General features: G+C 45.5%; 1 protein-coding gene across 3 annotated transcripts in view; it reads right to left on the reverse strand.

The window, feature by feature from the left end:
• PIP4K2A (phosphatidylinositol-5-phosphate 4-kinase type 2 alpha) overlaps nucleotides 1-9,721 on the reverse strand; it is a 175,767-nt gene extending 166,046 nt beyond the window's left edge. The window contains exons 1-2 of one of the 3 annotated variants that reach the window (XM_075587560.1): nucleotides 9,591-9,716; nucleotides 8,796-9,382 (exon numbers count right to left, since the gene is read on the reverse strand). In XM_075587560.1, coding sequence (XP_075443675.1) covers nucleotides 8,796-8,936 — 141 coding nt within the window. In that variant the 5' untranslated portion in view covers nucleotides 8,937-9,382; nucleotides 9,591-9,716. Of the gene's footprint in view, nucleotides 1-8,795 lie in introns of all 3 variants that reach the window. The other 2 variants (XM_075587561.1, XM_075587559.1) reach the window with 2 other exon arrangements.
• Nucleotides 9,722-26,080: the final 16,359 nt, after the last annotated feature.

Below are 26,080 nucleotides of genomic sequence, written 5' to 3' on the forward strand. Positions count from 1 at the left end.
TGATAGACAATATTTTTGCTGTCACAAAATGCTGAATAGCAGCTACTGTACTGGGAATCAAAGCCCCTGCACCTAAAAGCTATTACACACAAGGTGAGTCAGGTCTTATTTTAGGATAAAATCACAAGCTTTCTCAATGGCTCCCTAGGAAAATGCAAAGGCGTGTGGGACCCTAGGGTCAGGAGTGAGGCCGTTGAAAGTCCAACTTCAGATATGTTGTCTAAGTCACAACTAACTCACCATTGGGAGGGCTCCTCGCAGGGCACACGAATGGAACATAAGCTTTAGAATAGTCTCACACCGGGCTTTATTACAGCAATTCATTCTTCTAATTCAGGGGTGACCAACTATAGTCCTCAAGGGCCACCCACAGCTCAGGTTTTAAGGATACCCCTGCTTCAGCACAGGTGGCTCCATCAGTGGCTCAGTCAATGACTGAGCCACCTGTGCTGAAGCAGGGATATCCGTAAACACGGCTTTTGAAGACTGGAGTTAGCCACTCCTGTTCCAATTACCGTACTTGAGAATTTATAGAATTGTACTTCATTTTTTGCATTATGTGAAATGAGACAAGGCTCATCCAACCTGTGTTGCTTTGTGCTATTATGTTGCGGTTTAGAGTCAATATATGATGTCCCCTCTTTTTCCCCTTTCTGTATACTGATCCAATATTGAAAATCACAAACTCTAGTAAAAAATAAATAAGACACACCTCTGATTTTATTTGGTAATTCTAGTTCTGTTTGTGTACGTTTAGTAGACTTTGATTTGTAGTGCTAAAAAGGGAGGATTAGCCCCCTCGAACAATTAGGGTGATCCAACATGCTGTTGGAAGATGAAAATAGCAATTGGCCTAGCATAACTGGCAGGCCATGTGAAGACATTGGTACGCCCTGCTCTTCTGCCGTTGTTTGTAGTAAGAATGAATGAAGACTAAAATCCCACCACTTCAGTGGCTCTAAAGTAGTGTTTATCAACCTTTTACAGTATGGCAAATGAGATGCTGATTGTTGAAATACTCCGCGGCTACTGCATATCAAAACTAAAAGGAGCAATCCACCCTAACCAACCGCCATATTTTTACAGCTCTGGAACAAGTGGTGGGGGGGGGGGAGGGAAGGGGAAGAGTTAGTGTAGAATTCACCAGGGCTGAACCACATTATTTTCTGCTCCAGGGCCCACCTCTCCCCCAGTTTGGTGAAATTACCGGTATTAGGCTGCGCTTATAGTGCCAGCAAAGCGACGTCACCTGAAAACAAAAGCATTGTCGCCGTCGCAAGCGCTTATAGTAAGCGCAACACGACGGCGCAAAGGAAGCAACCAAAAATTTGTAAGCCGATAAAATTTAATTTTTCAGAGGCTGTCGCCACATGTGACAGCCTCTGAACCAATCAATGGCCAGGTCGCCAGCGACGTCGCCCGCACTATTAGCGCGGCCTTGGTTACTGATTTTTAAACTGTTTTAAATTGTCATCCAATAGGAAGTAACAACCGATGATGTTGCAGCTTCCTATTGCCCCAATATTTGGCAGCCATTTTGTTTCCCCTGAGAGATCTAAACTTCACCCGTAACCATCTCAGGGAATGGGGGGGGGGGGAGGGGTCACCAGAGCTAAAAATGGTGTAGTTTGGCTTAGGGGGGACCCCATGGTTCCTTAAGTAAACTTTTACTGTTTATTTTACCAACAAAAGTGGTCCTCGAAGTTTTTGAAAATACATTGCAGGCTTTGACATTTCTTATTGGACATGGTACCGTACACAAGCTTTGCAAACCTCTCTGCATCATCTGAACAAAGGTCTTGTGAGGTATCGAGAGTTTAAACATGGCAATACGTATAAAAGAGCTCACGGGTGAGTCCTGCAAAAGAAATGACAACTTTGAATGTACATAAAACCTTGCGGGATGAATACAGCTCAAACTCCGCTGTATGATGCAATGAGGAATTTATTGCAAGCATCACTCAGTACGCTTCCTTGTTTATATATGCAGCCGTCCACAATCTTTGTTTTCAAAGTACTTGCTGCAATAAGCATCTGTAAACATGGGTGGGATGAAGAGTAAAAGTTGTGTTTTTTTTTTCCTCCATTAAAATTCAGGTATTTAAATATTTTCTATTTAACTGCATTAGAAGGAATTGTGAACATGTGCCCAGTAAACGCACACATAGCCTCCATACCATAAAGGAGCAGTCCCCAGGAACCGGTGCATCCTTTGGAGTCAAACACTGCTGTTTTCTGCTCTGGCCGCCCACCGGTTCCTGAGATATTTACTGGTTAAGTTACCGGGTTTAAATCTGCCAAATCTTGTGCCAATAGGAAGATGCAACATCATCGGTCGTGGCTTCCTATTGGCCAACCATTTAAATCCCCTTTAAAAACTAATACAACGACCACCAAACCAACCCCCCTTTGTGCTTTCAGATGTAAGTGGATAAAGATATTTTTTTACATATTACATGTACAGTACTAAATAAAAATATTCTATTTTTTTGTATTCAAGGCAATTGGAGGACTTTTGTTGTTTTCAAGATGGATCTATACTGGTTTAGGTGGTAACCAGCTTCCCCCTACCATTCTAAAGATACTTCTGCTTTATCCATGTTCAGAAACAACTGTGTACTACCATTGTTCCTATAGCAACCATTTACAAAGTCACTTCCCCTTCCTGTTCTGAAACAGGCTATGTATGCCCCCTTTTTAAGCCCTCCCTCTAGCAGTGCACCAATTGTATCTAATGACTGTCTGGTGGCCTGATTTTCCCCACAGAACTTTGCATCTTGGTCCTCTTCTGCTGCACTGACCGCCATTTAGTTAACCTCCGAGCCATATCTTCGCCGATCGACCGGCAACTTAGATAATCACTTGTCAGTGTGTAGATTGTATTGATGCACATACTGAATGGAAATTTTTTTTTTTAACGGCAGCTTGAACTGCTGCTTTAAATGATGCTTAGTAGCTTTGCAAACTTAAACCAAAAGTGCAATAACATACCACAATATACTGAGAAGTGCTTAAAGCTGCAATCCAACCCCAATTAGTTTTTGATTTGTTGCTACAGAATGGAAACCGAGTTATTTTAATCTCTGGTGTCACCTTGGTTACCGGATACGTGCCAGTTAAGTTACCGGGTTTAAATTCCCATCCTGGAGAAACTAAACAGCTAACAGACCCGCGGGCACGTAGTGAGTCGCAACATCATCAATATATATATATATATATCAATATATATATATATCAATATATATATATATATATATATATATATCAATATCAATATATATATCAATATCAATATCAATATATATCAATATATATATATCAATATATATATATATATATATATATATATATCTCTGTATAGGGTAGTCCTCGGGAACAGAAAATGGCCCGGTTCAGCTCTGAGGGACACTTTAGTTCCCATCCTGTTAGTAAGGGGGAGGGGGGGGGGATTGCTGTTTTACGTTGCAGAAGAAAAGAAAAAAAGAGATTGTAGAAGTTTCCAAGTTGCAGTGTTCAAGGCTTAGTTACAAAGCAGTTTTCAGATAATCATACCGGTGGCCATTTTGAAGTGTCCCCACAAATTTTTTTTTTTTATATATTTTTAAACACTAATCATTCAAAATGGAAAACTACTGAAGTATGCAGTCAGGATACCTTTGAGCCACTCAGTGCCAGAGGAGAAGTCCACAGGACTGAAGCTGTGAACAGGCAGGGTTCAGAAAGCGCCCCATTTAGAGGGTGCACCCCAAAGCAAGACTTGGAGAGGGGGAAGAGTGTCTTCAGGTGGTTACCTTGGAATCCCAAATACAGGGATTTGTGAAAGACAAAAACAACAACAACAACAACATAAGAAAGGTTTTAATTATGACAGAATAGGAAAGCAGAATCAGGGAGTTAAGTGTGTGTAGAACATAGTAATAGATACCATAATGTAACAAAACACAGGAGCACCACAAACAGTGACACGGGGTTAGAAGACTCCACCAGCCTTTTGTTGCCAGGGAGACACCCGTAATGCTCTTTTGATATTGTTAAAAGAAATTATATACATCTCCAAACAGACACACACAAACTTTGAATAATGTATAGTGCCACAAACTACTTAAATAAATAATAAATTAAGAAACATGCTAAATTAATAGATGTTATCAAACGTCAATGCAAAAGAGAAACTAATTAAATGCCTAGACATCACTGAGGATAAATAGAGACATAGTTGCTATGCACTACATACTGTATTAACCAAAACCCACTTCCTGCACGGAAATTCAGCAGAAACCTAACCTACAGAATTCAGCTACCTTACAGTAGAACACTTACATGCTGACGTCTGCTCGTCTAAAGGCCATATTTCTGTTCTTTAATGTTAAAGCAGCATTTCCCTCTACTCCATTTTAAAACAAATTTGTAATAATTATATAGAGTCGGACCTGGGGTTCTCCTGGAGCTGACCAGCACCATTTTTATTTCTGGCGACCTCAGGTTCAAGAGATGTTTGTGCGCTGGCGTTTCTGGTCCCTCATGGGAAATCTATGAGACCACCATCTAGGTCCCAGTCCCACAAACCCATAAGAAGCATGAATGTCATCAGAGCATGGCATCCGTCTCTGATACTACTTTAATTGTAGAGGCACATTTTAGAAAAAAAGTAATTATCAAAAAGGATCTTGAAGGTCTGGCTCCCAGGGACTCTCTGGTTCCAATTTGGTTCCAAAAATTGGGGTATTGCAGGATTGATATTTGTTTCCTACACACGGTTGTGTTGAGATTGTATGCAGCACTGTACATAGAGTGCAGGCATCCTCTTTCCAAAGCAACTTAACATGTGTGTCAGAGGGAGATATTGGTGACTTGCCAAAAGGACCCCAGGAGAGCCGACACAGATACAAACCAGGTTCACCAACTTCAGAGGCAGTGTTCTCATCACTAACATACTCCTTCAGCCGTCTTTGTTATAACCTTTCCATGGAGTCAACCCCACCAACCTCACCTCCTAAAAGTAACTTACAGCATTTGATAAGACACAAAGAAGACAGTCAATTTGCATTCACCCACATTTTTCTTAACGAGAAACATATAAATAATGAGTGTATCCCCAATAACCAGGACTCAAGTCTACCAAGGACTTGAAAACCCCAACAATGGACATCCAACAAATTGTTGAATGTCCACATAATATTCAAGTTCATATTTGCACAAAACATTTGGAGTAGCTTATGCTTTAAAAAGCTGCCTTTCCTAACTTCTCCTCAATGCCAAAGAGCATATACATAAGTCTAATTACCTTATCATAGTAAATGAGCCCTATTAAGTGTCTCAGTTGCAAAACAAAAAGAAAGACCTCAAACTTTAGCAAACGATTATGAATATTTACGCTTGTCTGATTAAAGGCATCGATTGTTTCATTTTTACTTATATCACAGTCCTTACATTCTAGTGGTCATACTGGAGTGTGCACCATTAAATAGGCCAGCAATCTTGTGAACAAGTGCAGTATACATCGAAGACCCTTCAATATTGGTGATAATGTGCTAGAATCATTTGGAAATGATCAATCCCTTTACAACTACGTTATCAACCTTAATCTTAACCAAATAGAGAAGATGCAGTTAATACCGTGATACAAAGTATTAAGGTGCAGATTCACCTAGGTCCGATTTGGCACCCGATCCGGCGTTAACTTCCATTCATGCCAATGGCTGGTAATGCCAGATTGGGTGCTATACCCTGCATTAGACCTCAGTTAATCCAGGCGTTAGATAGGTAATATTTCCAGAGACAAAAGATTTGCATCAATACATCCCTGCTGCAAAGAGGTTACAGCCGAATCAGTGTACTGAGGCATAACAGCATGTTGTATGCAGGTAAGTGCATTAGGTAGTACAATTATAAGAGCACTGAGCATAGTAAGAACAACAAGTATCACAGAGAAGATGATTAAATAATTGTAGCTGGAAAGCTACTGAAATATTTTTGTAAGGAGATAGTTATAAATTCTAGAGCTAAAGATAGAGGGAGATGGAACCTGGTGAACAGGGATAGGGTAACGTGTGTTACATTTGAGAGAGAGAGAAAATGAGAGGGAGAGACAGGAACGGACTCCTGGCTGCAAAATTCTGTGTGTGTGTAGGTATACGTATACACATTCATATATAGTCCCATGGAGTATTAGGGATTGTTTGGCATTAATAAATGTGCTGCGATTTTTTTAATCCATTTTTTTCACAGCTTTGCAGCCAAGACACTTTGGTGCATATGGTGACAGATGTAATGGCAGGATCACTTGAAAATCCCAAATATGTATTGACGAGAAACGAACACCCAAAACATTTGAACCTTTTCACTGGCAGATGAGCACTTAAACAGAAATGCACTACACAAACAGGTTTTGTAGAGGCACGCAGGTGTTATCAGATGCTGTGCTGGGCTGGAGTTCAGGGTAACGTTTGAACCAAGATGCAGAAAATGGCAGAATGTATTAGGTACAGTACTACTACACACAGACAAGGAGAATACTATAACGTGCGTAAAATACAGTAACATTCGTACACCAACTAAGTCTTATTACACTTTCATATTGTCATCATTTGTACATGCCGTCATGGTTCCAATGCAATAAGCTTTTCTACAATGGCATTTTAGTTATCAGCGAGTGATTTTCCCTGTTCATATATGCAGCAGTGCAGTGGTATCTGTTTTTTAAAAGTACTTAATGCTTTAAGCATAGTTAATTTTCCAAGTATAATAACCGGCATTTGAATGTTCTGGATACACCATGAAATAATGATGCCAATTAAAATAAAGCTAAGCTCCCATCCATGAGTAAGTACATAATAGTATCGTGCAAATTGTTTCTCCAATAAAACATGTAGTTGAAGTAACATTAATCAACATTTGACATTTATATATTTAGTAGCACAGCACACAATGCTTAAAAAAATTATAATAAAGCTTGTAAAAACAAATGTCAAAAGTACAAATAGTAAACCTTTCCTATATAAATCTAACGTGAAAATTACAGGCCGTCATTTCTTAATTCAAGATAATATAATGGAAAACTTGCAATAATGACATTTACTGCAGCCACTTCCACATTGTTTGATTATCAATCAAAAAAACACTTTGTAGTTGAGTTTTCCAATAACATTTTCCTAATAAGTCACAGCACGGGCACAAACCCGCAGAGATATTTAAACTTTCATGGCCCAGCCATCAGCAAGTGGAGATCATATTTCTTCCTATCCACTAATCAGATTAAAATTACACGGGTGACACTCCAGGAATTGGAATGGTTTAGGTCAGGCAGGCGAGGAGGAGAGAATGCACACACACTCTGCAGAGCAGTTGTTAAGAGTGGCAGTAAATAATGGATTCACTTAGATCTCTATTCATGCACCAATATACAAAAAAGATGCCCTGCAGGACTGCAATGCCAGACAGATGTACAATACTGACACACATTTAACCTTTGCCCTTCTCTAGCAGGGTCTCTAGCAGTGTTTCTTATTCAGAGCAGGAGTCATAATCAGCTGCCTTGAACTTGACTTTTAAGAGGTCAAATTTTAACGTGATTAGCAGGCCTACCATTTTCATGATCTAAACTTCTGTTTCTACAAAGAAAACAATGCAATCCTCTTGGATTATGTATTTTGTTATGGGGGATATTAAACTAGGACTGTCAGAACCTACCCATCAGAAAATACAATAATTCTGTCAAGCTAAGACTTGGGCGTCTATTTAGCAAGCTCTCTTATTAAGGCAACAAATCCCTATTACGTCCATCAGCATTGCAAACAAATCTAAGAAAAATTATAAGGCAGGTCTATAAGAATTTTGGGTTTCCAGCACCTAGAACTAGGCAGATTTCTATTTGTATTCTTTTTCTGGCATATAAAGACGGTGGAAAAAGAACAAACGAAATGCAAAATATCTGCATTATCTTGTACATTGCACAACTGCTTGTGTAATCAATCCCCACATCACAAGCAATCACCAATAGATTTATATAGGAGTCGGGTACTTAGACAAATAGACGCTAAGAATTGCATATTCAAAATGACAACGTCCATTTAACTATACACTCAGAATCGGTGGAGCTTAATAATTGACCACAGTGAGGCAGCCCAGAAGCTACCCAGAAATTGTAGCTCAGCCTCTGCAAGAAGGTATGGCTGTACAATTTAGAGAGGAATGGGTTAACACAGCTGCCAGGCTTCTGTATCTTTTTAACACAACGAGGCAGAATGGTAACACAAAAGCATTGCCACAATCATTTTGCAAACTGTGGAAAGCCAACATATTAATTGATAAGGAACTGGTTAACATAAACACAATTGTGCAGCTGTGGGGCAGAAGGTAACAGTCCATGCATTTGCATGCCAACCCAATGCACATGACGGTCTACAAATAGCATTAACCGACCAATACACACAAATGTTGCCTGCAGCAGCACAACACACAACCCTGCAGAAAAGGAGGCGCTTTTACAGATGCGAGTCCCCCACACTGGCACCAAGTCATGATTTACTGCGCAAGCACTAGCTTTGAGAGCCAAGTAAAATGTGTCAGACATTTGGATGCATCGTGACCACTAAATATTAAATCCGATACAACCCTGCAATGTATTATGATAACCATCATGGTTGATGGTTCAGGTCACATCTGTACCTGCATGTTCTGTCTCACTGGCTGAGACAATAAAGAAAGCACAGCGACCATACAATCAATAGGACAGACATTGAAAGCAGACGTAGTATCCCTCAGCCCCTGGACCACTCTGCGCCTTGTTCTCTTACCGAGTGGTTGACTCCCCACATCAAGACGCTGAGCAGAGGATCGCTGGCCCGAAACAGCTTGACTTTCTGAGCCACAAAGTGTTTTTTCTTAGTCTTGGTCTTACTCGCCATGGTAGAGGAAGTGCTGCTGGCTGTGGCCATGGTCGCCCTATGCAAATCCTTGTCCTCTGTAAAAAAACGTTATGGGGAGGGGAGGGGGGTTTATCTGCGACCCTTAGATCTTCATCCAGCCCCAATAATTAAAAAGATCCTGGGGGGGAGTTTCCTGCTGATGCATAGGAGAAGATTAAAAAAAACAGCCAAAACTGCAATTGCCAGGCAGGGCTTTAACCCAGCCCGGATAGGAAGGGCTGTGCAGGCAGGAGGGATGCAGGTCTGTGTGGTCTTCTAGCTCTGTAGGCGTTTCCCTCTATCTCTTTCTCCCCACATCCAATTCAGATCTGGCCCCTTTCTTGCCTTCCTCGGTTTGATTTAATGCACCTCCCTCCTGTTTCCTGGAGTGGTTCTTATCCTCTCCATCTATCTCAGCTTTGCTGGGCTAGCAGATGACAGCAAAGGATGGACAGATGATGCTGCTGCTGTTCTTGCTGCAGAAGAGAGTTATAGATATATGCTGCTGCTGATAATGATGATTGCACAGCCCGACTTGAACACCCACACACAGCCTGCTTGCCGCTTGCCGCAGCTACCTTCCCCTCCTACTGCGGACAGAGCCCTCCCAGCCGTGCGAAGGAGACACACACACACAGCCACTACCAACACGGGCCACGTCTCTCTCAGGGGTCTGCAGCGTACTTCTCTGTATTCAATTGCAGCTCTCCGCTCCCTTGCTATCCTCCAGCCCCTGCTGCTTGTGCTGCTGGCCGCATCTCCCCAGCGCTTCCGGCCGGTTGCAGCTTCTGCTGCTTGACTGACAGCATCGGCGGAGGAGGAGGGAAGGATGAAGGGAGGGGCGGTCGGGCCCGGCCTCTGCAAGGCAAGGCGCTGTTAACGCGCATAGGTTTCTTGGTTTCATCAGCCAGTGCCCAGGGCTGAATGCGTCCGGGAGGGCGTGAAAAAAAAAAAAAAAGTATTTTCCTTTTGTAGTCTTGTAACTAAATGATCGGTTACATACTCAGTACACGTTGATCTGTCTGCAGTGGTGGATCTGCATAATGCTTGGCAGTAATTCTGTTTTTTTTTTTTTGTGTTTTTTAAATCACCCCTTTAAATGGGTGCCCAATGTTGTTGATTTTGCTATAGTAAAAGGAAGAAATCTTGTGATGAGGGAGACATAGCAACAGACACAATGGTGCATGTGCATGAAGGCAACACGGGAGCAAAACAATTGCACCATATACAAATAAAAAGCCCCATTCATTTGAGAGGTCTTTTTTTTGGTTTGATATATATGGGGCAGATTTTTTTTTGCCTCACAATTGCATCACTTTTGCCTTGATACATCTGGGTCAATATATTTGTAAAGACAATTAATTCTGTTATTTTCATCACCGCGCAATGAGTTTGACTGTATGAAGAGGGATCCAACCATTATTAAAACAGGAAATGAGTAATTGGGGGACATGGTGCCCTTACAGATGTCTCTTGACCATAAAGGGATCTTTTGAAATCATCAAATCTCCAACACTTTTTGGTGAGAGGTGTATTTATTTGTTCAAAGACTGGAATGAGGTCTCAGACAAATGTTGTATGGATCTTGCGGGTTTATCAATCAAGTTTACAGAAAGGAAAACTGGAAGCTTTATGTAGCCCTGATAGGTTTTGGGCTATTATTCTGTCCTCCTCCTGGCAGTTATGCCTAGTAAGGGTAGGTTTGCCAGGAGTAATCATGGGGTTTCCCCACTCATTGCAGTGCAGTGAGTCAGAGAAGGTAGTGTCATCAGGCCTTGTGTCCAATTAGAGGCACAGGGGTGGTGCTTACTGGATCTGTACTTAATGCATTGTACTTCCTGATTTAGCGAGCCTGCCTCTACCGTGAGAGAGGCAAGGTTTACCCAACGAAGCTGTCAGGGCTTTGGCAGTTTGAGGCCCTCCCTTGGGGGAGCGGTGGGACACCGATACATCTTATCCCACAAGGGGATAAGGAAGAGCAAGGACCACTCTTGGTGCCCTTTGGCTGGGAGTGGACACCCTGAGGGTGGACACCCTAACAACTGCTATCATCTGTGGCTGCTGAATACAGAAAGACCCAATAAAGAATCCTGTTTTATTATACCTCCTGCCTGAGAGTGAAGTCTACTGGGAGGAGGGGGAAGAGATTCTTCAGCAAAGACTTCTCCCCATACACCTGGGGGCTGCATGAGATGAAGGCGCTGCACCTGTGAGTACTATTCGGGCAAGACCCCAGAAGCCTGTCCTGTTATTCCCCTATACCATCATGCGGGAGACCTAGGGCCCCCTGTTACCAGCAGGTTTGCACCACACTATGCCATGTAACCAGAGCAACATTCCCCGAGAGAGGTCCTATGTGAGATTGGGTGGGGGAAAACAGGGTTACATTTAGAAAAGGAGATTGATGCAGTACATGAAGAATGAAGTGTTCTCGCATGTAGAAGCGTTTAGAGACCTTGATGGCTCTATAGATAAGAGAGCAAAAAATTCTGCGAAAGATTATTGGAGGGGGGGGGGGGGGGGCAAAAACAAATGTCAGTGAGATATGAATGATTATGAGAATGATAAGGCATGTAATTGCTTCTAGTATAAGGTATAAACCTTATACTAGAAGCAACGAACTCTATGTATCAAGGCAAAAATGGAGCAATTCTGGGGTTAAAAAACTGCGAAATGAAAAAAAACTGCTCACCTAATACACATTAGTATAAATGATGGCTAAGGTGCAATGGAGGAATATATGATATGTAGACAAATAGATCCAAAGAGGATCCGCAAGGTCCTCCTTTGGTAGTTCTATGCCTGAGAACATATCTTGGGCTACAGTGGTCCATATTTCAAAGTTCTGATTTGTATTTAGAAAACCTGACGTCATTCGTTTTGGTTCTAATAATTAATTAATAACGTTTGAAACCCTCCTAATCAGTGTACTCAAATTTGAGTGGGAGCTAGAAAAATAGAAAAGAGACTAAATCCCTCATATATATATTTTTATATACACATTGTTACATATTTACCTTTGTTTTAATACATTTGTCAGTAATTTGACCAATAAAATTTTATTATTTTTCATTTTGATCCTAGTTTAAGAGCCACAGCAGTTGAATTCTCTGCAGGACTCATTTGGTTAGTACTTTTTCCCCTACATGCTTATGAGTGCATTTTTTGTGACGGACCCTGCGGATCCTCTTTGGATCTATTTGTTAAAAAACTGCACAAGATGTATCAAAGAAAAAAATCCTATTGATTTCAATGGGACTTTTTTTTCTTTGATACATACTGTATGATGCAGTTATTTTGCCCACTTTTGCCTTGATTTCCCAATAATCGGGAATTCAGGCTTTAGTCCCAAACCCATTGGTCTTTATTGATGATAGAGGCAATAGAGTAAACCAGGGGTGGTCAACTTCAGTCCTCAAGGGCCACCAACAGGTCAGGTTTTCATGATATCTCAGGTGGCTCAATCACAGACCGAGTCACTGATTGAGGCACCTGTGCTAAAGCAGTGATATCCCTAATACCTGGCCTGTTGGTGCCCCTTGAGGCCTGGAGTTGGAGAAAGCTTCTCTCTCGTCTTCCTCCTCCCATGTATCCATTATGGGGGAGGCCTGGGATGGAAGACCCAAACAGCCTATAGATGAAGCCAGAGTTTTTTTTTTTTTTTTTAGGGAGGATGACCAGATCCACAACAAATGGAAAAGCCATAGGAGGGCCCCCTCTGTAGTGCTAAGTGATTCAGTTTTGACCTGTTGTTATCCCCCGATCGTACTGGTGTTTAAACCAGTCATTCTAACACTACAGGCATACCCCGCTTTAAGGACACTCACTTTAAGTACACTCGCGAGTAAAGACATATCGCCCAATAATCAAATGGCAGCTCGCGCATGCGCCTGTCAGCACGTCCTGATCAGCAATACTAGCTACCTACCTGTACCAAAGCTGTGCGCAAGCGGGGAGACTATAGAGCTTGTTACAAATGCGTTATTTACATCAGCTATGCACGTATATGACGATTGCAGTACAGTATATGCATCGATAAGTGGAAAAAAGGTAGTGCTTCACTTTAAGTACATTTTCGTTTTACATACATGCTCTGGTCCCATTGCGTACGTTAATGCAGGGTATGTCTGTATTTACTTTCGTTTTGTTTTTATCATATACCTATCAGTAGACCTCGGTTGTCTATTGTCGTATCACCTTTTTTTTAAACAATAAAGTGTTTATTATCCCTCAGTGCCCCTGCCTGTCATTTGTTTCTTTTGTTTGTGAGCTCCCCTTGTGGGAGCTCATCTTTACAGGGGATGTGTGGGACCCCCCTGACTAACGGCTGCAAGAGGGACCATTTACAGTGATATCCCTAGCGCGGAACGACACTCCTGCCTTTATTGGAAGCAAGAAACACAAGGTTTTAGGGGTAGCTAGCCAGGCTTCACCTTTATTATGTGAGGCCAGCTACCCCGTACCGTCACAGGGTTTACTAAGAAAGATTAGAACAAAGGACAAACCAAATACCCTGTTGTCATGTTACTGTCCTTAAACTATTCAGTTGTGTTAACAGTACAGCAACCAGGTAGTTAACTTGCATTTTTATGTCATCTAGGATTGTCCTGGTCTGTGTGTTTGTGGCAATAAAGCAATAAAAAGAAGAACTACATCGAGAGTGAGTTGAAGATGGATAGTATACAGATATTGCTCTGCCAGGCCAATCGTCAAAGGGGCATCGTAAAAAGTAAATGGACTATCTCTGGCTTGAAAATTAAGGACGCCTGCTGCACACCAAAAAATGAAAAAAAGTTGTGATACAGTTACTTGGTCCCAGGGAAGACCTGTATATCAACCAGTGTATCAAGTGAATAAGATAAAAAATAGCACTGTGGGTTATCCAACAAATTAGAACTTTATTGTGCCATGAATGGCATTTCACTTGAGAAAGGCCAATAGGCCAAAATGTTGTGTGTTCTTATGGCACAATAAAGTTCTAATTTGTTGGAAAACCCGCAGTGCCCTTGTTCATCTATACACTGGATACCCTCTCGGGCCTGAGCCAGAAGTGACAGAAAGGACACTATTCATATCTTCACAGATTTACAAAATGTAAGATAATTAAAATATAGGGTACTTCATAATGCTAAGAAATGGAGATTTGTAGCTAGCAAAGTCAGACGTGTAAAAATACTAAATATCACTGATTTACATGTATGCATGTCAGGTAGGTGTATCTCACTCAAAGATTAAAATTACCCACATCAAAATAGGTGTATAGATGTGTATTTTAAATAACATGACTTCAACGGTGAGGGTAGCATTATTCTAGAGGTTTCGGGAGAGAGTTATGAGGTACTTTATACTCTGAATCATTTCAATTTGAAAAAACATTCTCACTCCCAGCCATAAATGTCACAAGAGATTGATGTGTGGGATATAAGACACACTCACAATTAGTTGTTCTGTCCTTATGACAGAAGCAAAGTTTTGAGCATAAAAATAATTCATTTGGGTATCAGAACCAGAATTCAACAGAGGAGTATTAAGTCTATGAAACGTGAATTCTCATATTTCAATCTCCCAACCTCTTGAGTGTAATAGGTGGTAATGTGTAGCCCCCCCCCCTTTTGGGGGCTACTAGTTAGTGTAACCCCCTGTGTCTGCTATCAGCACAGGACATGACCCCTTTAAGAATTACATTCCACTGGACCATGTGACTGTGCTTAGCCAGTGGAATGCCACTTGGTGACAGTTGAAAAGGGATTGCTGAAGGGACTCGTGTGGGAGTTTGTTTTGATATGGTGAGGCTGCTGCAGAACACTCTGCAGGGGCCTGACCGATCCATGGAGCGAGGAGACTGGTGGATTTTGCTGGCTAGTACAAAGTACAGTGACCCCTCAGGGAGTACTGCAACAGCTAAGAGGAGAAATAGGATTTAACAGCCAGAGGAAAGAAAGAGATCCCCCTGCATTGGAACACAGGTTATGTTTTCAAATTAACTATCTCAGCAGAGCCTCCAATGTAACCCCTCTTTACTTGATCTGTGACCCCTAAGATATTACTGGTGTTCTTGCTATCTGACTCTGTGATGGTGAAGGGGTACCCAGGCCAATAATAAAGGTATTATACCTGGCTGGGTGTCTTTAACAGGGGACTTACCCTGTTCAGAAAACTTGCCTCTAATCCAGCAGTGTACTGGTTAATTGACCAGCACCTGGCTGATTAGAGGTGTTAGAAAAAGCCTGCCTCTGAGACAGGAAGAGAGACTCCTTAGCTCACATGTGAGCTAAACTAGGAAACAGAGCAGAGGTTCCTGAGTCTCCCAGGTGAGACTGACCGAGAGAGCACAGATGCCTGGAGCTGACGAGTAAGACTTCTAAACCTGGATGCTGATTATCCGGAGAAAAGGCAGCAACCCAGCAAACAGATAAGAGAGAGCGGTCCGTGGGGTCCAGAAACGGAGCACAGCTGCAGTGAAGAAAACGGGGGCTACAATCCAGTTGAATAATTAAAAGGCCTTTATTGTGTGGTGGTGGGGGGGTCAGAACAAACTCTGACGCGTGTACCATATCAGACATCACAGGCAAACATGAACTCACTCTTTGACAAAGGGATTCTTCCCGAAACGCGTCAGAGTTTGTTCTGAACCCCCCACCACCACACAATAAAGGCTTTTTAATTCTTCAACTGGATTGTAGCCCCCGTTTTCTTCACTGCAGCTGTGCTCCGTTTCAGGACCCCACGGACCGCTCTCTCCTCCTGCATTTGGCGTGAGGCACGCTCATTATGGGGATTACATTGCTGCATTTGTGAGTACTCTGCCTGTTATGTTTTTATTCATATCATAGTTGTGGATATATCTGTCTCATTGAATTTGCTGTTTTGCCCATTATAGTATATATAGAGGACAGTCAGCCTTTCATAGAGACTTGCATATGGTCCTACTTCACTTACAGGCATTACCAATAGAGTCTCACGCAGCGTTCATTGCTTGATCATCCCCAACACCAGTGAATATTATGCTTTACTATTTTAAATAGTCTAGCTGTTACTGAGCCCTGAACATTGGGACTGGTGCCCTAAAACTCAGCAAACAGATAAGACTTTATTTTCCTATGACTGTTGTCTATATATATATATCTATATGACTTGGGCTAATGAATAGCTTGGGTAGCCACCCAGTTAAAAGGGCTGGAATATAAGGATACATATATGCCAAAGTAGAGCAGGTTTTGTTTGGCTCACTATTTCTCTTATGTTGCTTTTTGCTGTGTTTAAAGCGACAGGCACAATAAAAGCCTTATTTAATTTCACCTTAACAAGTCTCCCTTGCATACCTCTGCGCACGTCCTCCTACAGTGCCCCTGAGCCATATGGGGGAATTGTGATTGTCAGCCCTTCAACCCAATCATGGCATATAACTGCATTTGTAATAAAGATGTATATGTATTTTTACTGTTCCAGGAGTGCCAACCAGCGGAGATGTACAGGGCATGAGTTTCAGGGGTGGCCGCGCCCCTCTGTACTGTGATAGGCTCAGAGCCGATTCTGAGTCCTGACGTGCAGCGGAATGACCCTCCTCTGAATTCCACCAGAGGGAGGGGTCACTGCACGAACCAATGGAAGAAAGATACCCTGAGTGAAGGAGGAGCCGGAAGTGAGCTTCTTTTCCTTCAGTTGCGCAAAGTTGGCGAGCGAGAGAGACTGCGTTGTCGAGTGTCCCTACTGCTCAGCGCAACTATCGAAACTATAATGGCAGACTGTGACAGGGTGAAGTCAACCCCTATCAATTATGCCTGGGAAACATATGTCTGAGTGCTTCATCCAGCACTCATAGGGGTTAACTCAGGTGGAAGTAGGTAATCAGGAAGTAAGCTCACACCTGAGATTCAGCAAGGTAGATAAGGATCTTGTTACCAGCAGTAGCTGCCTGTCTCAGATGAGAGCACATGGATAGATGTGCTGCTAGCCAGAGGGATTTCACCAAAAACTACTTCAACCAAAGTAAGGATTATTCATTTGTTTACTGACTGCTTAAAGTACCCTTATGGTTTGGTTCTGGTTTTGCCAGCCAGCCTGCTAGATAGGTCTGCTGTGTTATTAGTCAGTTTTTCTCCCAAAGTGGAGCAGGATTTATTTTGTTAAAGGGACAGTGTACCCGCATGTTATGTTGCTGTGGAGAAATAAAGCCACTGATCGTTTTCATTTATCCTGAAACTACACGTGTGGACTGTTCCCTGACCTCGGCTACAGGCCGTCCTGCCACACAGACCTTACCATCCAACCTTACCAACTCCCAGGAGGCTTCCTGGTCGTGACCATGGGCGGAAAAGAGGTCCTCCGGTGCCTATGTATGCAGTGTAGGCTACCGAGGGGCGAGGCCAGTACGACGGCGAGATGTCCACAGTGCGGGATTCACTACTTGTGGGTAGTGGAGCCGTTTGTACCGGGCTATGCTGGGGCAGAAGAGACTACAGCCATGCTGCCGGCCGTAGACCCGCCAAAGATAAGGAGCAGAAGGTGGCTGATCCCCATTCTCCGGCATCGCTTCTGATGATTGCGCCTAAAGCGAACGGCATTGTGGCCTGCAATCCCAGCGAGAACCCGGAACCTCGCTGTCGGTCCCCTACGGAGGTACCCTTACATCACCCTCGTCTTCATCGGACGACGAAAATGGAAGTGGTGCATCGGTGGTGATGCGCCTACCGGCGGACCACTCCAACGGTGCGGCAAAAGAAGGTCTGCTTACCTGTGAGTTGGGCCCGCTGCACATCGACATCCCACGGCAGCAAGCGCTTGTGCTGCCAGAACCGCGGAAGAGTCCCACAGCCGTGGCGACTCCCAGTGTGTTGGAGGGACATCCAGAGGAAGAGGACCCCTTCGCAAGCCAGCGGAGTGGTGAGGAATCTCCTTACTCCCCATAGGCTCCGATGGAGGCGGCCATAGAAGAGGGCTCAAGCAGAGCAGCGGAACGTCGCTGGAAGGCTACCGGCGGAAGCAGAGAAGCAGGAAGTTCCGGTGCGGGACCTGGCTCAAGATGTTGCCACCTCGCGAGAGGATGACGTCACGTCCAGTTTGCCCAGCGGAGCGGACCGGAAGCGTTTGTCAATCGGATCAGTACCATTCTGACCAGGGCACAGATGGACAGATATATGCAGGCTGTACTAGGCCACGGGAAGAAGAGGACAGGTGAGTCTGTAACACCCAGAGTCACTACGGGTCGTGGCATTGCCCGACTCCTAGACTTGCCCAAGGACACGGACACATCCCTACCCCCATTGACTAGTGCCAAGGGCCATGCCCCTACCCCTGTCACATCTCCCGTGGGGTCACATTCAATGGCCTGTGTCAACCATGGACTGGGAGGACTGTATTACCTCGGATGAGGGATCAGGGAGGGATGTGGTGCCCTATGTAAAACCCCCTAAAATGAATCCTACAGTGTATACCCACATAGTACGAGGGAGGTGAAAGTGCTACGGGGCGTCTACCCATTCTAGTGCAACGTCTGGTGTCTCATCCGGTGGGGATATGGAAGGGTGCGAGACAGCTCTGTGTAAGGAATCCGCTCCTGGCTTTGATTATAGCCTTGCAGACCTCTGCAGTTACAAAGGCTTCCTCTGGCAATCAATGGCATATGTGCTGCCTCTCATTGCAGCTTCAGTCCTGTTCTCCATCATTGGAGGAATGCTCACACACCTCCTCCCTGTGATTGGATCTCCACCCTTTATATGCTGGGCTTTGGCACTGAGTCAGTGCCGAGCATAATCCTTCTCTGGACGTTACTGTCTCTGCCACAAGCCGCCTGGCTTGTCTCCTTGTGTACTAACCTCTCTAATTCTCGTTAGTAGTTCCTGAGTTCCTGAGGCCTGCTGCTACTCTCCATGCAGAGGCCTGAGTATCCTGAGGCCTGCTGCTACTCTCCATGTAGAGGTCTGTGTTCCCATGAATCCTGAGGCCTGCTGCTACTCTCCACGCAGAGGCCTGTTCCGAACTCCTGTGCTGAAGCGTTGGTTTGCCAGCACTGGTTCCTGGTACCTGCTGCATTCTCCCCTAGCAGTGGTTACCAGTCATTTCCTGAGGCCTGCTGCTATTCTCCACGCAGAGGCCTGCTGTGGACTTCTGTGCTGAAGCGTTGGTTTTTCCCTGACGCTGCCCCGCGGTGTACTTCGGCCAGCCTGCTGTCTCCCCCTGCTGAGACTGGCATCATGGGCCAAGGCCGCTCCTCGCACAGAGGCCGCTCACGCTCCTAAGCTGCAGCGGGGAACTCCTGTCTACCTGTTGCCGAACACCTGCTTGAATAACGACGTTGCTGCCTTCTCCAATCCTGACCCTGCTATGTACGACTACGAACTGCGCACTCCGGATCAGTCCGCGCGGACTAAGGTCGGTGATTATATAACCCCACCTCAGCCCCGCGGTCCGGTCCCAGTTTGTGGCGATCACAATCGTAACAGTATGCTCGGCCCACAAAACCGGACCGCGCCGTGGCAGGGGTTGGTAAATGTTTAACTGTACCTATGTCCCAGGCTGCGGACCAGTCCCTGTTTGGAAGACCATACCTGTTTGAGAGACTGCCTGCGCCTGAGAGTGCGTTCTTGTATGAAGGTTTAACCCCTCAGGAAAGACTGATTCGTAAAGAACTCCTTACAAGATCTCAGCAATTTAAAGAGGAAAGAAAGTCTCAACAGGCCCTGCTCTCTCAACGGCACCTTGTTTTTTCCACCTCAGATCAAAAGACTCTAGATCAGATTCTAGATGCCGCCCGTGTGTTGTACCAAGATTTTGACCTAATCATCAGTGAGCGGGACCCTCTTCTCGCTGCCTACGCACTTTCTAATCACAATTTCTTTTCTGCCAACCCTGTTACTAAACCCGTGGGGGTACCACCCCCTCCTAAGAATGGCCAAACCATCTCCCTTTCGCTGCCCGCTAAGGAAGAAGCTGCCACGGTCCCTTGTCCTGAGTTAACCTCCCTGGGTTCTGTCCCCGAGGTTAGTCAGGCCTATGAGTCCCCCACTGTAAATCCCTGCATTCCCCAGGTCAGTGTGTCTTCCCTAGCACCAGAGAATGAACCCTGTTTGCCCTCACTTTCTTACTCAGAATTTCTAAGCTCTGTCCCCGAGGTTATTTCTGTTCTAACCCCTGCTAGTCTGCTGTGTCAGGTCCCCATTGTTAACCCTTGTATTCCGCAGACTAAAGTTATGTCCCTAGGGTCATAGGCTGAACCCCCTATGACCCCACTTTCTGTGGCTAACTTCTCTTTTTCTGACTTTCAGGCACAGCCTGACTTAACCCTTGTGTGTTCTCCATCCCCAAGTCTGACAGCAGATCTTGCACTTAATGCCTTCCCCAAAGTTCTAGTTGCTGAGCCCTTGGAGAATCATTACTGTAACCCCTCTCGCTCAGCTAAAGTTCCCGCTGCCGCGCCTCCTGAAACTTTTGCTAAACTTCTGGTCCCAGTTAAGAGTATTGTTCATGAGTCTGTTTCAGCCTTAAGCTTGTTCACAGAATACCCTCTCCCAGGTATTTCTCCTACCCCTCCTGTTACTCAGAGAGCTGAAATTCCTGCTTCAGAGTATAGCTCTCTTTTCGTGGATTCTGCCTTTGTGGCTGATTCCCAGACCCTTCTCCTCAAGTAACCACTTCTGAGACCAGCGTATCTGTTGTTGCTCCCTTAGTACAATTACAGTCAGACCCCTCCTTTTTGGAGGATCAGGTTTTCAAATCTAAGACTCCCCCTACCCCTGATTTTGTAAACCTGCAGTCCCCTCACTGTAGTTAAAAGTTCTCCAGCAGCCGCTGAGTAAAGCTCAGTCGCTACTAAATCTTCTGTTGTAAGAGCAGCCTTTTCTAGCTTACTTCCGTTTGTCCTATCTGTTATGCCTGTTCCCAATGTTTTTCCTCCTCTGTCTCAGAGTGTTGCTATTCCTGTCCTTGACTCTAAGTCTGCCCCCTTGGAACCTGTGACAGCTATTAGCCCCCCTTCTACGGCCCCTCAGGTTATCACTTCAGAGATCAGCTTATCTGCCCCTGATCCCTTACTACGCACTGAGTCTCCCCTTACTGCTTCTAAGGTCTCCCCAGCACTTCCTGGGTTAACCCTTGCCTTCTCCCTAACTCCTGAGGCAGAGCCTGACTTCCTGCCCTCCACCTCTGCGGTAGTCTGTGAGCTACCTATCACCTTTGCTAAAATTCCCATTTTGCAAGGTATTTCTCCTATTAAGTCTGTGATACCTGCTATTCCTTTAATTGATCCCGAGACCCCAGCTATTGAGCTCACATGGAGTCTGATGCCCTCACTAAGGATTCTCAGAAACCCAAGTCAGAAACAAGCGCAGTCTCCCCTAATTCCATAGAAGTACCTGGCCTGGTCCTTACTCTTTCACAATTTCCCCCTCCGGAGACAAGCGCAATGTTCTCTGATCTTATTACAGTAGCTAGCTCAGTTCCTGCCAGTTCTCAATCACCCACTTCAGAGACTAGGAAGATGCCCCTTATTTCCATTGTAAAGTCTAGCCCAGTTTCTTTCACAGATTATGCCACAGCCTCTGGGATGACTACAAATGTCTTAAAGCTCCTCACGGCTGGGAATAGCCTTTTTCGTTCTAAGCCCCCTATAACTCCACGCTTAGCCATAAAGTCTGGGATGTCCACTCCACTAATAATACTGTTTCACGCTGACTTGCCCACAGTATTCGGGGCATCCGCTACTGACTGCATGTCTGCTACCACGAACTCAGGGGTATCGCACTTGGAACTTTCGGTAATACCCGCTGCGTCCCTTTTTTCAAAAACTCCTGTGTACAAGATGGAGTTATATTTCACTGTATTTTCCACAATACTTGGGGTACATACTATTGACTGTCCTGTCGCAAAACTAGGAGTACCTCCCAGGAAGGTTTCTGTAGCTACCGATGCTAAGGACCCTGTGTTTAAAACAGTCATATTTCGCATTGCTTCTCCCACAGTATCATGTGAGACCTTGTTACCTAGGACCTCCACGCCTAATTCAAGTTCATGTTCTCTGTTTTCTTTTTCTCTGTTGGAGGTACCAAGTTTTAACCCCAAGACTTCTATTTCTAAGGCTGATGCACCGCTTACCTGGCTTCCTGTCTTCTCGGATAAGATCTGTTTTCTCAGTTTTCAAACAGAGTCTTTACTCGCAGGTTTCTGTGCGGTGCCTGAAGTGCCCTTTCTGGATTGCATTTGGTCTTTCTCTAAGACGAAGACTCCCATACTGGACCTCGTTGCTTTACCTGAGGCGTCCGTCCCTGTTCTTGATGGCCCCACTATGGGTATGGACATGCTGTCCCCTACTGTCTCCTTGCTGCTCACTCTGCCCTTCGCCAAGGCCATAACTTCGGATTTGATTCTCCCCAAATATCAGAGGCCAAAGGAGGCAGATCTTTCTTCAACTGCCTGTACCACAACCAAGAATTACGTAATCATTGCTACCGGCTCTCTCGAATTGCTTGGGATTACAAGCCTGGTTCGTATCGAGACTACTGCTTCAATATCTTGCAGTGAGCCCTCCCGCCCAATACACTCGCTAACCACCACCCGGAATTCCTTGGGAGTAAAGACTCTCACAAGTTCTTACGTGCTGATTCCGCCAAAGCCTTTGTCTGCCCTGAAGTCCAGAATGTCATTCATGTCCGACAATCGGTGTCCTGTGTCCCGTACACTTGGACTATTACTATGCACCGGACACCTGGCTGCTGCCCTTCTGATGTCCCTATTCCGGAGTCCCCTGTCCTTTCTCAGCTTTGGATTTCTAAGTCTCCTGGTCCCATTGCCCATGTACCGAGAACCGCAGGGCCACCGCTCTCCTTTGTGGCACTCGCCAATGTACACCTGGATTTTGGACCTAATTCTTGCCTGAGACACTACAGGAACAACTCAATGTCTCCCAGACCTATGAATGGTCCTGTCCACCCAGGATTCTCACCCAGAGGTGGGGGTACTGTAAGGAATCCAAACAAACCGTGGGCTTTCAACGCCACCTCTCGCCTAAGGAAGTTTAGGAACAACTCCATGTCCCCTAGATATATGAATGAGCCTGTTCGTCCAGAGGTCTCACCTGAAGGGGGGGTGGGGGGTACTGTAAGGAATCCGCTCCTGGCTTTGATTATAGCCTTGCAGACCTCTGCAGTTACAAAGGCTTCCTCTGGCAATCAATGGCACAAGTGCTGCCTCTCATTGCAGCTTCAGTCCTGTGCTCCGTCATTGGAGGAATGCTCACACACCTCCTCCCTGTGATTGGATCTCCACCCTTTATATGCTGGGCTTTGGCACTGAGTCAGTGCCAAGCATAATCCTTCTCTGGACGTTACTGTCTCTGCCACAAGCCGCCTGGCTTGTCTCCTTGTGTACTAACCTCTCTAATTCTTGTTAGTAGTTCCTGAGTTCCTGAGGCCTGCTGCTACTCTCCATGCAGAGGCCTGAGTATCCTGAGTATCCTGAGGCCTGCTGCTACTCTCCACGTAGAGGCCTGTGTTCCCGTGAATCCTGAGGCCTGCTGCTACTCTCCACGCAGAGGCCTGTTCCGGACTCCTGTGCTGAAGCGTTGGTTTGCCAGCAATGGTTCCTGGTACCTGCTGCATTCTCCCCTAGCAGAGGTTACCAGTCATTTCCTGAGGCCTACTGATATTCTCCACGCAGAAGCCTGCTCTGGACTTCTGTGCTGAAGCGTTGGTTTTTCCCCGACGCTGCCTCGCAGTGTACTTCGGCCAGCCTGCTGTCTCCCCTGCTGAGACTGGCATCATGGGCTGCGGCTGCTCCTCGCGCAGAGGCCACTCCCACGCTCACGCTCCTAAGCTGAAGCGGGGAACTCCTGTCTACCTGTTGTCGAACTCCTAATTGAATAACGACGATGCTGCCTTCTCCAATCCTGCCCCTACTATGTACAACTATGAACTGCGCACTCCGGTTCAGTCAAAGCGGACCAAGGTCGGTGATTATATAACCCCACCTCAGCCCCGCGGTCCGGTCCCGGTATGTGGCGAGCACAATCGTAACACTCTGGTTGTGAGAGATCAGTTACAGGAGCATAGCACCAAGTGGTGGGCTCCCTTATATGAAGGGTATTCTGCCTTTTTGGACCACACACGGTTCATTCTAATGCGGGGAGATGTGGTTGACCATTGGTGGGATGTAGGGATATACTCAAGTGAGAAAACCAAAGAGGAGTTAATAAGAAGGTGGGACGAAATTCAGAAGGGGATAGTCGTGGCTAAGGGGTCTTCTATCCTTTATGATATTATTGCTCCTGAGGAACCCCTGTCCTGGGTACTGCCAGGGAAGGCAGGAAACAAAAAGTTAGTCATGACAAGCAGGGCAGAGAGAGCTATAGTAGCTCGATATAAACAGTCCCATGGGTTCGAATATCCTTATGTTCCTGAACCGATTATGCAGGAAATTGAAGACAATAGAGATACCTGGCTGAGGGAAGCTGTGGAGGAATATCTAAAGTCAAAATCCAGCTATTCTGCGTATCGAACAGAAGAGAGGGTGTGTTATTTAATGCACATCTGGAGCATAGGCCGGAACACCTTTAAGCATAAGCTGGTGTACCGACCGGAAAACGGGCCGCCCAAGTCCTACTTTATCACTGTAATGAACCACAATGTGAGGGAGGTAAAGAAACCGGATCCCAGGCACTATTACTAGGCTGGATTCTCCATAGGGAGTAATCCTAAAGTAGGATGGGTATAAGAAGAAATGTTGCTGTATGCACTTATGTTGTTGTCTGCTAATTGAATTTTGTATTTTGTATTTGCATGTTGCTTGTCTAAAGGAAGGCCTCGCAAATTTAGGACCAAGTGGGGACCATTGGATCCACCAGAGGGAGAGTGTAACCCTGTGTAGTTTTGGGTTATAGATCTTTCTCCTCCTGTGCAATAATCCCTTGTAAGGGCAGGTTTGCCAGGAGTAATCATGGGGTTTTCCCTCACACTCCTGTGCTATGTAGTATTCAGTGAAGGTAGTGTCATCAGGCTCTGTCTACTTACAGTGACACAGGGGTGGTGCATATTGGAGCTATTTAGTGCATAGCACTTCCTGTATTTAGGAGTGTCTCACCCCTCAAGAGTGAGACTAGTCAAACCCAGCAAACTGCCAGGGCTCTGGCAGGTTTTGTGGGCCTCCCTTAGGGGGGAGGTGTGGGCGACTAATCCCCTTACTCCATCAGGGAGTAAGAGAAGAGCAAGGACAGCTTCTAGGGCCATGACTAGGAGTGGTGTCCAGGGACTTCCTTTGGGTAGGCAACCTACTATGTGCGGCTAAGACCGGCCGCTATGATGGGCAGCATGTTCATGGAGGCTGTAATAAAGGATGCCAAAGATAATGAATGCTTCTGTACTGATTGTGGAGTCATTCGGGATGAAGGTGCACACAGAGGTTCTCTTTCAGAGACTCTTCCCTACTTCGCTGAGGGTCTGGAAGAGATGGAGGCACTGTACCAAAAGTGAGTATGACTCAGCCATATCTGGAGAGCCAGTCCTGATGCCATCCCCCATACCATTGCGGGAGACTCAGGAGTCCTGTAAGCCAGCAGCTGCACCACACTACACCTTATGTAATATGGGTCAGTTTCCACAAGAGGGGGTCAATATGAGATTGGGCCAGGGAACTCCGTTACACACATGTGTATATATATGCAGTGTTCGACAATCCTATACATTTACACGCCCGGGGCGAGAGGATTTAACCTCCGGGTGAGTAAATATTGGCCCAAGCAGCACACGTGTTTGTTTTTTTAATTTCCCCCGCTCACGCTGCTGTTTTTCCCGCGCTCGCGCTGGAGAAAAGAAAAAAAAAAAGCCGGAGGCGGGTTCATGTTGTTGGGGGAGATTACCTCGCCTTCGCTCCTCCCCCGCCTCTCAGCAATACTTTCCCTCCTCAGCGCTTTCACTCCCCCTTCCGGCAGCCAGCCCCTTCCGCGCCTGTCTGCCTCAGGCCCCTGCAGGGCCATCTGTCGCCTCCCCTCCCATCGAGCCACCCGCCACCTCCCCCCCCCACCCCAATCTCTCCCGGCCTCAGTGACCCCCCCCTCACCCCAATCTCTCCTGGCCTCCGTGACCCCCCCTCACCCCAATCTCTCCCAGCCTCAGTGACCCCCCCTCACCCCAATCTCTCCCAGCCTCAGTGACCCCCCCTCACCCCAATCTCTCCCGGCCTCAGTGACC

This window comes from Ascaphus truei, chromosome 2, assembly GCF_040206685.1.
Source record: "Ascaphus truei isolate aAscTru1 chromosome 2, aAscTru1.hap1, whole genome shotgun sequence".
NCBI lineage: Eukaryota > Metazoa > Chordata > Amphibia > Anura > Ascaphidae > Ascaphus > Ascaphus truei.